General features: G+C 44.1%; 1 protein-coding gene across 1 annotated transcript in view; it reads left to right on the plus strand.

The window, feature by feature from the left end:
- LOC110521578 (xenotropic and polytropic retrovirus receptor 1 homolog) overlaps positions 1-16644 on the plus strand; it is a 95939-nt gene that overhangs the window by 56074 nt on the left and 23221 nt on the right. The window contains exon 3 of the mRNA XM_021599217.2: positions 12446-12547. Coding sequence (XP_021454892.1) covers positions 12446-12547 — 102 coding nt within the window. The remainder of the gene's footprint in view (positions 1-12445; positions 12548-16644) is intronic.

Below are 16644 nucleotides of genomic sequence, written 5' to 3' on the forward strand. Positions count from 1 at the left end.
GTCTGAACACATCACCCACAGTTTTCTGGGCCAGTCATACTCCATGTTTCTGTCACAATCACTGTGATAATCGGGACACTAAGAAGATGTTCAGTAAAAATGGAAAGAAACGTGGACTTGGGCATAAAGTGTAACACAGATGCATCCATTTTCAACTAGAAAACAAAGGCTTCCAGTAGATTATGCAATATGATTTTTGTAAACAACCCTCTCCTTCATTATTACCTGTGACCCACAACACCTCATGTTTCTTTCTGTGTGTGTGTACAGCTCACGGAGGGTTAGAGCCTCTGACATGGCGGAGAGCTGATGTTTGCTCATCACCACATGGGGGTTAACATGAAGGATTTATGTAGAGGTTTGATGGGGTGGGTTAGGGACCACCATCTAAGGAGGGGGGGACTTGAGTGAGGTTTAGAGAAGATGCTAGTGCCCCTCATTATGTATTTAAACCAGAAAACGTGAAGCGCTGCCCGCCAGTTATGCAACCTGCAAGGGAATACACCACAACTTGTTTTTCTCAGAGAATGTATTATTAAAGCCCAGATTGTTTTTCTTTGTGAAGGTATGGAATAAACACAACAGGCAGTAAGTCTAGACATGTTGTATTCAGATATAGAGCATTTTGTTCAGGTCCCCTTATTTCTTTCACTTCTGACCTCCATAAAGGTCAACAGGATATCAAGAGCTTTAGAGTGGATTTATGGTTGCTGGCGTATTGTTGTATTGTTTTCTCATGAGGTAGACTAATATGGTACTGCTTCCTCCAGTAACAACCAATGAGGTGTTCCCAACCAAACTGACTCTTACCCAGGGGCGTCATGCACCCCAAAAATCTGAGGGGGCACAAAGTACGTGAGGATGGCCTGGGGGCTATAAAAGGAAAACCAGTCCTGTCGCGGACCAGGATGTCTTGCTCCCAGACAGACTAAACAACGTCTTTGCTCGCTTTGAGGACAACACAGTGCCACTGACATGGCCCGCTACCAAAACCTGCGGGCTCTCCTTCACTACAGCCGACGTGAGCAAAACATTTTAACGTGTTAAACCTCGCAAGGCTGCAGGCCCAGACGGCATCCCCAGCCACGTCCTCAGAGTATGCGCAGACCAGCTGGCTGGTGTGTTAACGGACATATTCAATCAATCCTTATCCCAGTCTGCTGTCCCCACATGCTTCAAGAGGGCCACCATTGTTCCTCTTCCCAAGAAAGCTAAGGTAACTGAGCTAAATGACTACCGCCCTGTAGCATTCACTTCCGTCATCATGAAGTGCTTTGAGAGACTAGCCAAGGACCAGATCACCTCCCCCCTCTTCCTGACACCCTAGACCCACTCCGCCTCAATAGGTCCACAGACGACGCAATCGCAATCACACTGCACACTGCCCTAACCCGTCTGGACAAGAGGAATACCTATGTGAGAATGCTGTTCATCGACTACAGCTCAGCATTTAACACCATAGTACCCTCCAAACTCGTCATCAAGCTCGAGACCCTGGGTCTCGACCCCGCCCTGTGCAACTGGGTCCTGGACTTCCTGACGGGCCGCCCCCCAGGTGGTGAGGGTAGGTAACAACATCTCCACCCCGCTGATCCTCAACACTGGGGCCCCACAAGGGTGTGTTCTCAGACCTCTCCTGTACTCCCTGTTCACCCACGGCTGCGTGGCCATGCACGCCTCCAACTCAATCATCAAATTTGCAGACGACACTACAGTGGTAGGCTTGATTACCAACAACGACAAGACGGCCTACAGGGAGGAGGTTAGGGCCGTCGGAGTGTGGTGTTGTCACGAGATACTAGGAGTGGTGGGTGGAATCAGGCGCAGAGAGCAGGGTTCAGTAGATTGTCAATTTATTCTCCGGCGCACAAAAACGGTCACGCCAACACACAGGGCGCATACAATTGACCAGCCCAAACACAGGACCAAAATAGTAGGAGAATACACACACGAAAACCACCATACAACAGAGTAACAAAAAACAATCCCGCACAAAACAAGGGCGGGACAACCTACTATATATAAGGACGCTAATTAAACTAAAATACACACAGGTGAAACTAATAAGACAAAACCAACAGACAAACAAAAAAGGGATAGGTAGTGGCAAGTAGGACGGTGACGACGACCACCGAGCACCGCCCGAACAGACAGGGGAGCCAACTTCGGCGGAAGTCGTGACAGGTGTCAGGAAAATTACCTCACACTCAACGTCAACAAAACAAAGGAGATGATCGTGGACTTCAGGAAACAGCAGAGGGAGCACCCCCCTATCCACATCGATGTCACAGTAGTGGAGAGGGTAAAAAAAAATTAAGTTCCTCAGCGTACACATCACGGACAAACTGAAATGGTCCAACCACACAGACAGTGTGGTGAAGAAGGCGCAGCAGCACCTCTTCAACCTCAGGAGGCTGAAGAAATTTGGCTTGTCACCAAAAACACTCACAAACTTTTACAGGTGCACAATCGAGAGCATCCTGTCGGGCTGTATCACCGCCTAGTACGGCAACTGCTCCGCCCATAACCGTAAGGCTCTCCAGAGGGTAGTGAGGTCTGCACAACGCATCACCGGGGGTAAACTACCTCCCCTCCAGGACACCTACACCACCCAATGTCACAGGAAGGCCAAAAAGATCATCAAGGACAACAACCACCACTGCCTGTTCACCCCGCTATCATCCAGAAGGCGAGGTCAGTACAGGTGCATCAAAGCTGGGACCGAGAGACTGAAAAACAGCTTCTATCTCAAGGCCAGCAGACTGTTAAACATCCATCACTAACATTGAGTGGCTGCTGCCAACATACTGACTCAACTCCAGCCACTGGAAAAATGTATGTAATAAATGTAGCACTAGCCACTTTTAAACAATGCCACTTGATATAATGTTTACATACCCTACATTACTCATCTCATATGTACAGTGGGGAGAACAAGTATTTGATACACTGCCAATTTTGCAGGTTTTCCTACTTACAAAGCATGTAGAGGTCTGTCATTTTTACCATAGGTACACTTCAACTGTGAGAGACAGAATCTAAAACAAATCCACAAATCCATAAAATCACATTGTATGATTTTTAAGTAATTAATTTGCATTTTATTGCATGACATAAGTATTTGATCACCTACCAACCAGTAAGATTTCCGGCTCTCACAGACCTGTTAGTTTTTCTTTAAGAAGCTCTCCTGTTCTCCACTCATTACCTGTATTAACTGCACCTGTTTGAACTCGTTACCTATAAAAAAACACCTATCCACACACATGGCCAAGACCAGAGAGCTGTGTAAGGACATCAGCGATAAAATGGTAGACCTGCACAAGGCTGGGATGGGCTACAGGACAATAGGCAAGCAGCTTGGTGAGAAGGCTACAACTGTTGGTGCAATTATTAGAAAATGGAAGAAGGTCAAGATGACGGTCAATCACCCTCGGTCTGGGGCTCCATGCAAGATCTCACCTCGTGGGGCATCAATGATCATGAGGAAGGTGAGAGATCAGCCCAGAACTACATGGCAGGACCTGGTCAATGACCTGAAGAGAGCTGGGACCACAGTCTCAAAAGAAAACCATTAGTAACACACTACACCGTCATGGATTAAAATCCTGCAGCGCACGCAAGGTCCTCCTGCTGAAGCCAGCGCATGTCCAGGCCCGTCTGAAGTTTGCCAATGACCATCTGGATGATCCAGAGGAGGAATGGGAGAAAGTCATGTGGTCTGATGAGACAAAAATAGAGCTTTTTGGTCTAAACTCCACTCGCCGTGTTTGGAGGAAGAAGGATGAGTACAACCCCAAGAACACCATCCCAACCGTGAAGCATGGAGGTGGAAACATCATTCTTTGGGGATGCTTTTCTGCAAAGGGGACAGGACGACTGCACCGTATTGAGGGGAAGATGGATGGGGCCATGTATCGCGAGATCTTGGCCAACAACCTCCTTCCCTCAGTAAGAGCATTGAAGATGGGTCGGTTCTGGGTCTTCCAGCATGACAACGACCCGAAACACACAGCCAGGGCAACTAAGGAGTGGCTCCGTAAGAAGCATCTCAAGGTCTTGGAGTGGCCTAGCCAGTCTCCAGACCTGAACTCAATAGAAAATCTTTGGAGGGAACTGAAAGTCCGTATTGCCCAGCGACAGCCCCGAAACCTGAAGGATCTGGAGAAGGTCTGTATGGAGGAGTGGGCCAAAATCCCTGCTGCAGTGTGTGCAAACCTGGTCAAGGACTACAGGAAACGTATGATCTCTGTAATATTAAGTTTTGCTTTTCTGATGTATCAAATACTTATGTCATGCAATAAAATACAAATGAATTACTTAAAAATCATACAATGTGATTTTCTGGATTTTTGTTTTAGATTCTGTCTCTCACAAGTGTACCTATGATAAAAATTACAGACCTCTACATGCTTTGTACGTAGGAAAACCTGCAAAATCGGCAGTGTATCAAATACTTGTTCTCCCCACTGTATATACTGTACTCTATACCATCTACTGCATCTTGCCATCTTGATGTAATGTATCACTAGCCACTTTAAACAATGCCACTTTATATAATGTTTACATACCCTACATTACTCATCTCATATGTATATACTGTACTCTATACCATCCACTGCATCTTGCTTAAGCCATTCTATACCATCACTCATTCATATATTTTTTTATGTACATATTCTTATTTATTCCTTTACACTTGTGTGCTTATAAGGTTATTGTTGTGAAATTGTTAGGTTAGATTACTCGTTGGATATTACTGCATTGTCGGAACTAGAAGCACAAGCATTTCGCTAAACTTGCATTAACATCTGCTGACCATGTGTCTGTGACAAATAAAATTTGATTTGATTTGGGCGGTTGTTCGTAAATTGGAGAATTTAGCATTTTTTAAACACCTGAAACAACTTTTTCATGCAATCTATAACCATAATCATTATGCTTAATTATTAATGCTTATTATGCTTTAAAAAAATCTCAGGGGGAACATGCCCCTACTCTGTGCCCGCTATGGGCATGATGCCTCTGGTCATACCAACAGCAGCTTAGCTGGAGCAGGAGCTGTCCATAGTGCTGAACCTCGTCCTACAGTAAAACATACTGTAGAATTCATCACAGCTCTGTAAATGTGGCTGCTAATGGTTTGTGTAGGTTTAGATGCTATCAAACACTCGCAAACACTCAGAGTCTACTCACCCATCCCTCTACTACAGAATAATTGTGTTTTTCTTTTCCTGACTGCTCTAAAGCACTTACACTTTTCTCACTTCCCTCCTGTGACTGCCCTGGGCGTCAGTTGAAACATGGTGGTAATGGCTGTATGCAGGCTGGGAACGCCCCGTGTACTGGGACTATGGTGCATAATATACCCCATCCCCTTCAGGCACTTGTCCATGATTCGCAGCGTTTGTTAACACATCTTAATCAAACGGAAATGCTATATCCAGTATCCACTGAAACAAAGAGAGCTAAGAAACCATGAAGATAAACGGGGAAAAAAAAGACAACTTGCCCAGCCTGTCCTCCATGAGACACTCTGTCATGGCTAAAAGGGTACAAATCTCACAGCTCCATCATGTCACTATATATAGACAAAACAACAAGGAGCTTACCTCAAAAGAAAGAGTAGAATCCTGCTCTGTGCTGACAGAGAGGTGAAATGCGGATGTAAAACCAACACAATCAACCACTAAAGGAGTCAGCCAGAACATCCATCTTCACACTGAGCCCACAGGGACAGAACTATTAGTCTCCTAGGAGGAATTCCATCATCATCTCACTGCTTGCGCTACACACACACACACACACACACACACACACACACACACACACACACACACACACACACACACACACACACACACACACACACACACACACACACACACACACACACACACACACACACACACACACCACCTAAGCGCTCCCTCATCCCTGTAATGTCAGGGCCGATACTGCTGCAGGATACCATTTACTGATAGCCGGTGGAGCCAGCTTTGGTGTGACCCAGCTTGTTTGCTCTCTGTGGCTCTGGGTTTTTGTAGCAGAATGCTGTTTGGGGGTTGCAGTCGGCTGCCTGGAGGGGTTACCCTGAGGGCTGTTGGCTGTGCCACAGTACCACTCAGAGGGTAATGAGCTCAGGGGAAGCCCTCCAGAATTGTCCGTCAGAGGGACACTGGGGAGGATGATACATTTGGAGTATGAGTGGACTGGGCTGTCTCCTCACCAGCCAGTGGTGCAATAACGAGGCCCCATACGGTGAGAGAGAAGGGCTTGGATTCAAACAAATACAGACATCTTTGATAAATGAGAATAAATGCTCTATATCATTATTATTATTTTAGTATTTAAAAAAAAAAATATATTTTTAATTTTACCCCTTTTTCTCCCCAATTTCGTGGTATCCAATTGTTGTAGTAGCTACTATCTTGTCTCATCGCTACAACTCTTGTACGGGCTCGGGAGAGACGAAGGTTGAAAGTCATGCGTCCTCCGATACACAACCCAACCAAGCCGCACTGCTTCTTAACACAGCGCGCATCCAACCCGGAAGCCAGCCGCACCAATGTGTCAGAGGAAACACCGTGTACCTGGCCACCTTGGTTAGCGCGCACTGCACCTGGCCCGCCACAGGAGTCGCTGGTGCGCGATGAGACAAGGACACCCCTACCGACCAAGCCCTCCCTAACCCGGACGACGCTAGGCCAATTGTGCGTCGCCCCACGGACCTCCCGGTCGCGGCCGGTTACGACAGAGCCTGGGCGCGAACCCAGGGACTCTGATGGCACAGCTGGCGCTGCAATACAGCGCCCTTAACCACTGCGCCTTAGTCTTTTTTTTAATCTGCAATTAAGCTGTCCATTTATATCCGTCCTTTTAGTTGAAAATATATTAGCATGGAGTCATAGACAGCTTGCACTTTGCTCTAACTCCGGGTGCCTAATTATGTTGATTCATGCAGATTTGAGTCTTTGGAAAAGGTTGAGGTGAAGCACATGAGGCTGGAATGTTGGTTATAGAGACGTTTTTGCATTGGACGCCTGGTGAATAATGTGTAGCTACAGGGCTGTTTCAGAGCAGAGCTGCCTCTCACTCCTTTGTTCTAACACATCACACACACACACTCACGGTCTCCTGGGGTCCAGCAGGGCTCCTCAGTAGAGCGTCAGCGGGGGGAGAGAGGGGGGCGAGGGGTCACTCCACAGCCCTCTCCCTACCCTTCTGTCTAGGCTTTCATCTCCTCCATTTCTTCTCATAACATCCTCTAGGCTGATTTCATCAAAAGTCCACATGCGTCTTATTTCTCCGTCTTATTTGTCATCTGCCTCCCCCTTTATGTGGACTGGTTCCCAGTGTTCTATGACCCCTTCCTTTGGGATCTTGTTTTTGACCTTGTTTTGAAGCAGTACTGCAGTCCCCTATTCTCACAGGCTTTTTCTCTACACTTGAGTCTTACCCCAGTCTGTGCTGGGAGGAGCGATAGCTTGCCAGCCAGACGACGTAAAATGGCTGAACTCTCCCTTGATTGTTTCCTGGCCCAACATGTATTGTGACTGCAGTGTCATTGGGAAGTGAGTCATGAAATTCTCTGAGGCTTGGGCAGAGCATACATCCATCCCTCAGATAGGTAGCTGTGTCCTCTCATCCTCCTCTCCTCCAGACGGAATGGGAGGTGCAGTGTGGATACACACTGTTGGGCACTCACACGCCCTCCTGACCTCCTCAACACAACACTGGCTATGCCCCACTGATCGCAGCTGTTTTACAGCACACTCTGTCTGTCTGTCTGTCTGTCTGTCTGTCTGTCTGTCTGTCTGTCTGTCTGTCTGTCTGTCTGTCTGTCTGTCTGTCTGTCTGTCTGTCTCACCTCTCTCTCTCTCTTTCTGACCCAGCTAAGATAAGTTGAAGGGCATCTCAGTCCTTATGTTCAGGCTCAGTTCAGAAAGTTGAACATGGCTGTTGTTGTTTTCCTTTGTTCAAGTCATTATGTTGGTTATGTTGTTTTTATGCAGAATCAGGACTTGCAAGATGCCTCTCTCATGGGGATAGGCTGAACTTCAATAAAGGGGACATATTTAGTGTGCCAGCACCTTGGGACTATTTCAGTTCATAAAATGAATTCTGAAACATTTCCAACCACTGAGTATGATTAACATCAAAATGTATTATACAGTGCATTTGGAAAGTATTCAGACCCCTAGACTTTTTCCACACATGTTACATTACAGCCTTATTCTAAAATGGATTCAATTAATTGTTTTCCTTATCAATCTACACACAATACTCCATAATGACAAAGAAAAAAATGGATATAAGTATGTTTTGCAAATGTATATAAAAAAAATACAAATAAAAAAGACTTACATGCGTATTCAGACCCGTTGCTATGAGACTCGAACATTGAGCTCAGGTGCATTCTGTTTCCATTCAACTTGATTGAAGTCCACCTGTGGTCAATTCAATTGATTGGACATGATTTGGAAAGGCACACACCTGTCTAAGGTTCCACAGTTGATAGTGCATGCCAGAGCAAAAACCAAGCCATGAGGTTGAAGGAATTGTCTGTAGACCTCCGAGACAGGATTGTTAAGGCACAGATCTGGGGAAGGGTACCAAAAAAATGTCTGCAGCATTGAAGGTCACCAAGAAGACAGTGGCACCTATCATTCTTAAATGGAAGAAGTTTGGAACCACCAGAGCTGGTCGCCCGACAAAACTGAGCAATCGGGGGAGAAGGGCCTTGGTCAGGCAGGTAACCAAGAACCCGATGGTCACTCTGACAGGGCTCCAGAGTTCCTCTGTGGAGATGGGAGAACCTTCCAGAAAGCCACCATCTCTGGAGTACTCCACCAATCAGGCCTTTATGGTAGCGTGGCCAGATGGAAGCCACTCCTCAGTAAAAGGGACATGACAGCCCCCTTGGAGTTTGCCAAAAGGCACCTAACGGACTCCCAGACCATGATAAACAAGAGTCACTGGTCTGATGAAATCAAGATTGAACTCACGTCTGGAAGAAACCTGTCTCCATCCCTACGGTGAATCATGGTGGTAGTAACATCATGCTGTGGGGATGTTTTTCAGCCGCAGGGACTGGGAGACTAGTCAGGATCGAGGCAAAGTACAGAGATATCCTTGATGAAAACCTGCTCCAGAACGCTCAGGACCTCAGACTGGGGCGAAGGTTCACCTTCCAACAGGACAATGACCCTAAGCACACAGCCAAGACAATGCAGGAGTGGCTTTGGGACAAGTCTCTGAATGTCCTTGAGTGGCCCAGCCAGGGCCCGGACTTGAACCCAATCGAACATCTCTGGAGAGACCTGAAAATAGCTGTGCAGTGATGCTCCCCATCCAACCTGACAGAGCTTGAGAGGATCTGGGAGAAATGGGAAGAAGGGGAGAAACACCTCAAATACAGGCGGTCCAAGCATGTAGCGTCATACCCAAGAAGAATGGAGGCTGTAGTCGCTCCCAAAGGTGCTTCAGCAAAGTACTGAGTAAAGGGTCTGAATATTTATGTAAATGTAATATTTAAGTTTTTTATTTTTAATAAATGTGAGAAAAAAAATCTAAACCTATTTTTGCTTTGTTATTATGGGATATTGTGTGTAGATTGATGACGGGAAAAACACACTTTTAGAATATGGCTGTGATGTAACAGGATGTGGAGAAAGTCAAGGGGTCTGAATGCACTGTACTTTTAAATATACAGATATTTTTCTCATTTTTCCTGCAAAGCTATAAATCGTTGACTTCCTTGCTGGCTCTGAGGAACATTTTAACTGCCTTTTACCGAACACAATCAGTCTCTCCCTGCATTCTCGCTCTCCTTGCAGGTGAATAGAGCAGGGATATCGACAGCCTACAGCCTTGGGCATCTTTTTCTTATTACCGAGAAAATAATTGAATGGCTCTCCATCTAAAGGTTTCAACTTGCATCAAAGGGTAAATTCATATGATAGGCTAGCTAACATTTCTATTCTTACCCTACTGATGGATAGTGTGATGTATCCTTCGCTGTGACATTTAGATAGAACATCAATGATGCATCAGTACTGGTGTCAACTCGCAAGTCTGGACAGGCTAACATTGATAAGAGAGTGATCGGGATGAATAATCATTGAAAAATAATAAGTGTTTTATTAGCAGAGAGAGGATATAGAGAAGCACATTCTCTCAGTGTGCAGATCATCTTTGTATCTGTCTTTCTCAGTCCCAGCAGGCGAGGCCTGTCTCTTACACTGTGACTCTCTACTCTCAGGATCACTGTCAAATATTGCCAGCTGTTATAGACTGATGGGATGTGGTTACTATGAAGCATTAGAACTATAGCCTGTTGATCCTGTGGTGTAGACCTGTGGCTTGGGACAGCGCCCTGTGGCCCTGGTCCTCTTGGCTGCCATTGGGGAGGGGGTGGGGGAGCGGGGGATGCAGACAGAGGAAGGAATCCCCCGGGCAACTCACAGGGGTGTTGGGTTACACTGTGTGGCGGATGACTGTGAGATTAAAACAACATAACACAGGAGGGAGGAGAGGTTACTGAACAGACTCCTTACCCAGCCTGGTTCAGCCAGAATCCTTAACCATATCAAAGGTGCCCTTATTTAGAGCTGAGCCAGTGGGAAAGCAAAGATACATAGTCAGTTGTACAACTGAATGCATCTTCCGCATTTAACCCAAACCCTCTGAATCAGAGAGGTGCAGGGTCTGCCATAATCGACATCCACGTCTTCGGCGCACAGGGAACAGTGGGTTAACTGCCACGCTCAGGGGTAGAACAACATATTTTTTATCTTGTCAGCTCGGGGATTCAATCCAGCAACCTTTCGGTGACTGGCCCAACTGGCTCTAACCACTAGGCTACCTGCCGCCCTGTGCTTGTTCCTAACATTTTAATTATTTATACACTGTGAATTACTTCCTTCACCCCTCTCGGTCTATCTCTGCCCGCCAGAGGTTAGAGGTTGTTATTGATTACTGCATTGTTGGGGTTAGAGCTCGCAAGAAAGGCATTTCACTGTACTGTACAATCCTTAAAACGGATTGTTGTCTAAGGAGAATCAGCCTGAAGGATGTGAATGAGTCCAACAGATACCTGTATTTCTCCCCAAAAATGCTCACATTCCTCTCGGTCTACAATTACCATATTCATGAACTGTTGCACAAAAAGCTGGTTTCCATAATGGTTTGTGTTCATGAATTGTTTCTCATATCTAAAAGCCTATCCAACTGACACTCTTAGAAAAAAATATATAAGCTGATGGAACCAAGACTTAAAAAGACCTGATATTGGCACAATATGGAGGGAATGTTGGAACATAAGTAACGGAATTACAGTTAACGAAAATCTATGCTTAATCCAGTGTAAACTAATGTATAGAATTTATTATACAAGACAAAATACACAAATTCTACAGCACAACGGCAGAGTCATGTCTTAAGTGTAAAACTAACAACGACTCTGTCACGATCGTCCTCCTCTTCATCTGAAGAGGAGAGGCGAGATGGATCGGAAGACCAAAATGCGGCGTGGTAAGTGTCCATGGTAAATCTTTAATAAAGAAAGTACTGACACTGCATACAAAACAATTAACGACCGTGACGCTACAAATTAGACCTGTGCTTACACAAGCCACTGACATAGACAATCACCCACAAACAAACAGTGCAACCCAGGCTACCTAAGTATGATTCTCAATCAGAGACAACTAATGACACCTGCCTCTGATTGAGAACCATACTAGGCCGAAACATAGAAATGCCCCAAAACATAGAAAAACAAACATAGACTGCCCACCCAACTCACGCCCTGACCATACTAAATAAATACCAAACAAAGGAAATAGGTCAGAACGTGACAGACTCAATAGTCCATGCCTTCTGGTAATGTTATAAAGTCCACATGTTATGGGCGGAGTTAGAAAGTTGACTGTCAGAAGTATTACAATGTAAATGTACTTTTAATCCGTCTGTCTGAATATTTCAAGACATGGAATAAGAGGGTGCAGTGAGATACTCATCTTGAAAAAACGTATTGTTAAAAACTGAAAACCAACCAATCTTCCGTTGTTAACACAATGGAAATGTCAAATGGTTTATTTTCTAAATGTTGACAGTGCGCGGGCAACGGAGAGAAACAACATGGTGCAGTTTGAGGCCATGTGGCGGAGAGTGATGTGGGCGCTGGAGATGGGGGTGTGAGCACGTGGGTCTGGGCAGGTCTGATGTATTTGATGTTTGTGTATGTTCTGTATTGTTTCTTTTTTATATCTCACCCAAAAAATAGAATTGTTTCTGATTGGTTACATAATGTGGTTTTGTTGAATATTGTTATGATAAGCAGCTAATGTACCTCTTCTCTGAAAACTGACCTTTCTCTCTCTCTCTCTCTCTCTCGGTCTCTCTCTCTCTATATATATATATATATATTTTCCCTCTCCAGTCACAGATGAAGACACTGTCAAGAGATACTACGCCAAGTTTGAGGAGAAGTTTTTCCAGAATTGTGAGAAAGAGCTTTTGAAGATCAACACATTCTATTCAGGTAGGCCTATTTGATGGAGCAGTGCTGCTATGCGAGTTATTCTCTCTGACTAAGTGAGACCATCCTGTTGATTGGCCCTGAGCATCTGCAGTTTGCCCACTCACAGTAGGCTAACTTCTAATGCCATAACTGTCAGCCTGCAGTGCATTGGGAGTAGTTAGTAATTGCCTTGACGTCTTGCACATGTATACAGTTGTACATTGTGTGTCATGTAGAGTGATGAGCTTTACTTGTGTGCCAACTAAGTGACGTTTTGTCTAATGCGGGGAACTTGGATTTAAGCATGGCTGATCAAATTAGCAAAGGAGGCCTGGTTCATTTCAGGGAGGGAGTATATATGCCTCATGTAATATGAGATGTCATATGCAGTACTGCTTATAAACCTTTTTGCTGAGGTATAAGGAAACATTGCTGCCCCTAGAGGCTGTTAGTATAACTGCATTTAATGGGCTGATGCTGCCTGGCAACATGGACATTCGATATATTCTGAATCATTACTATCAAGCACATACTTTATTGGTAATAATATGAGCTAGATGGGAAGCCAACAAAGTATTCAAGAGGTGCATTCATTAGTGTCCACTTTAATTAGCCTTTCCTTAAAGCCTTTCCTTGTTTTTCTTCTCCAATAAACATCCCCTCCCATCCCCTCCCATTGAAGCTTTGCAGGAAGCTGAAATAAACTCAGGCCAGGTTGGACTGCCAAAGAGAACTGGGACTCTGACCAAAATCCTGTTGCTCCTCGCTTTTATTTCCTCTGAAAAAAAATGATTTCCCATCACTGTTGCTCAATAAGGGACGGTTCTAAAATTACTTAGGGAGAGGGGGGGTCCAAAATGGGGGAGGAGTGAGTAACTTTTTTCTTTGCTTTGGGGAGGGTTGTGTAGTTTTTTTATTGGGTACAGGGGAGGGTTGTGTAGTTTTTTAAATTGGGTACAGGGGAGGGTATAGTGTGTTGTTTCCTGGTTTACATTCACCGTTTTGCAGTTTTTCCTATTTTTCCTGTCTATCGACCAATGGAACACATTTTCTGCAAAAGACAGGCTTGTTGTGTGAATGAATTAATGGATTTCCCTCTGTCTCTCCTGTGTAGGCTACGTTTATATACTGCATCAGTGCTGCAATGTATCAATGTATCACCACCAGCCTATGTGATCACCTCACATCTGAGCTACACGTAGCCTGCGCTCTTGTCATTCATAATTTACCGCCAGTTCATTGCCAATGGTGTAGCCAATGTTATATTCAGTAAGCAAGAGTGATTCTTCTCCTAATTTAAAAAAAATTGCTCAACCAAATATTGCTATTGGGACTCGCATTGGGCTAGGCTAGTTCAAGAGAAATAAGGAGAGCGAGAGGCTACTCAGGCCATTTATTCTGTGATGCCAGTGGAGAATTGTGAAAGTAGGGAACAGTGAAGACAGAAAGAGATGTAGGCTAATTTAGGAAGTTAGGCAAATTCATGTAGCCCTATTAATCCATAATTCGTATGCTAGCCTGTATATTTGACCATATAAATAACTGGTTACACAGATCTACATTTCATATAGGCCTACACTCACTGGAGTTAAAATGTAGTGTCAGCCACCCATTGCTTCACTAAAATGATCCTATGGACAGGTTGCATGTTGTTTCTAATGGTTGTTGACATCTTCATAGGCTAGGCTACCATATTGCATAGATACAGTTGAAGTCGGAAGTTTACATACACCTTAGCTAAATACATTTAAACTCAGTTTTTCACAATTCCTGACATTTAATCCTAGTAAAAATCCCCTGTCTAAAGTCAGTTAGGGTCACCAATTTATTTTAAGAATGTGAAATGTCAGAATAATAGTAGATAGAATTATTTATTTCAGCTTTTATTTATTTCATCACATTCCCAGTGGGTCAGAAGTTTACATACACTCAATTAGTATTTGGTAACGTTGGCTTTAAATTGCTTAACTTGGGTCAAACATTTCAGGTAGCCTTCCACAAGCTTCCCCAGTGACAGGGCTCGTGTAACTTGGTCAGGTGTGTAGGCCTCCTTGCTTACACATGCTTTTTCAGTTCTGTCCACAAATGTTCTATAGGATTTAGGTCAAGGCTTTGTGATGGCCATTCCAATACCTTGACTTTGTTGTCCTTAAAGTATGCTTATGGCCAAACAGTTATATTTTTGTTTCATCAGACCAGAGTAAGTAAGATCTTTGTCCCCATGTGCAGTTGCAAACCGTAGTCTGGCTTTTTTAATGGCGGTTTTGGAGCAGTGGCTTCTTCCTTACTGAGCGGCATTTCAGGTTATGTCGATATAGGACTCGTTTTACTGTGGATATAGATACTTTTGTACCTGTTTCCTCCAGCATCTTCACAAGGTCCTTTGATGTTGTTCTGGAGTTGATTTGCACTTTTCGCACCAAAGTACGTGGCCATCACAAATCCCTGACCTCAATCCTATAGAAGATTTGTGGGCAGAACTGAAAAGGTGTGTGCGAGCAGGGGGGCCTACAAACCTGACTCAGTTACACCAGCTGTCAGGAGGAATGGACCAAAATTCACCCAACTTTTCTGGGAAGCTTGTGGAAGGCTACCTGAATAGTTTGACCCAAGTGAACCAATTTAAGGCAATGCTACCAAATACTAATTGAATGTATGTAAACTTCTGACCCACGGGGAATGTGATGAAAGAAATAAAAGCTGAAATACATAATAAGGTGTCTGTGAACTTCCGACTTCAACTCTATTCATGTTAGTCAATAGATCTTACTTGCCCTGACCACTGAAATATTTTAGCAGGATCATAAATAAATAAACAAGTTTTAGCTGACTTGCATGCATTTCACTATACCCGCAATAACATCTGCTAAATATGTGTATTTAAAAATAAAAAAATCACCTTTATTTAACCAGGTAGGCTAGTTGAGAACAAGTTCTCATTTGCAACTGCGACCTGGCCAAGATAAAGCATAGCAGTGTGAACAGACAACACAGAGTTACACATGGAGTAAACAATTAACAAGTCAATAACACAGTAGAAAAAAAAGAGAGTCTATATACATTGTATGCAAAAGGAATGAGGAGGTAGGCGAATAATTACAATTTAGCAGATTAACACTGGAGTGATAAATGATCAGATGGTCATGTTCAGGTAGAGATACTGGTGTGCAAAAGAGCAGAAAAGTAAATAAATATAAACAGTATGGGGAAGAGGTAGGTAAAATTGGGTGGGCTATTTACCGATAGACTTTGTACAGCTGCAGCGATCGGTTATCTGCTCAGATAGCAGATGTTTGAAGTTGGTGAGGGAGATAAAAGTCTCCAACTTCAGCGATTTTTGCAATTCGTTCCAGTCACAGGCAGCACTGGAACTGCCTGAGAACTGGAACGAAAGGCGGCCAAATGTGACCAATAAAATGATTTGGATTTGAAGTATTGCCATTATATACCTGATTCACTGAAAACGGGAATGTGTTTTTTAAAATCAAATGTTTGGTTGTAGTTCTAATGTTAGGCTATAGCATATAATAGTTACCTCCAAGAGAGCTATTGGGTGTGTACTGCATACTTTTGTTTCAGGCCTGCTCTAACAATTTTACCAATCAACTGCTCAACAGGAGCTGACAGGTGTGTTTGAGAGGGCTGGATCAAAAGCCTGCACCTAGTAACCTGGCTCTCCAGATGGAGAGTTGACCGCATGTTTTTACAGTAACAGAGGTGTATATTTGACTTTGAGAAAGAAAATTCACAGTGGAATCATATTGAGTATCGTTATATTAAGCTGGCATTTGTATCGAAGTCAAAATAATGTTATTGCGACAACACTTAGTTTGTGATCTAAGGTTAGCTATTGACTAGCCCATTGGGGTAGCCTAAACAAATGCAGTTAGATAGGCAACCCCATATTTCAGCCATCTATAGGCTAGCCACTTTGCTACATCAGTTAGGCTACGGGAGAATGCTCATTGCTAAAATAGCACACCTGCCTGATAATACACTATGAACCATGTATAGTCTTTGGTGAAAGAGACTGCCGTAAAAATACAACTTTTTGCTAAAATGTTTTTGTGCTTATTTCTGGAGTGGAACATTAGCACGTGTATGGCGCTCGCAGACCT

Source organism: Oncorhynchus mykiss, chromosome 30 (assembly GCF_013265735.2).
Source record: "Oncorhynchus mykiss isolate Arlee chromosome 30, USDA_OmykA_1.1, whole genome shotgun sequence".
Classification (NCBI taxonomy): Eukaryota; Metazoa; Chordata; class Actinopteri; order Salmoniformes; family Salmonidae; genus Oncorhynchus; species Oncorhynchus mykiss.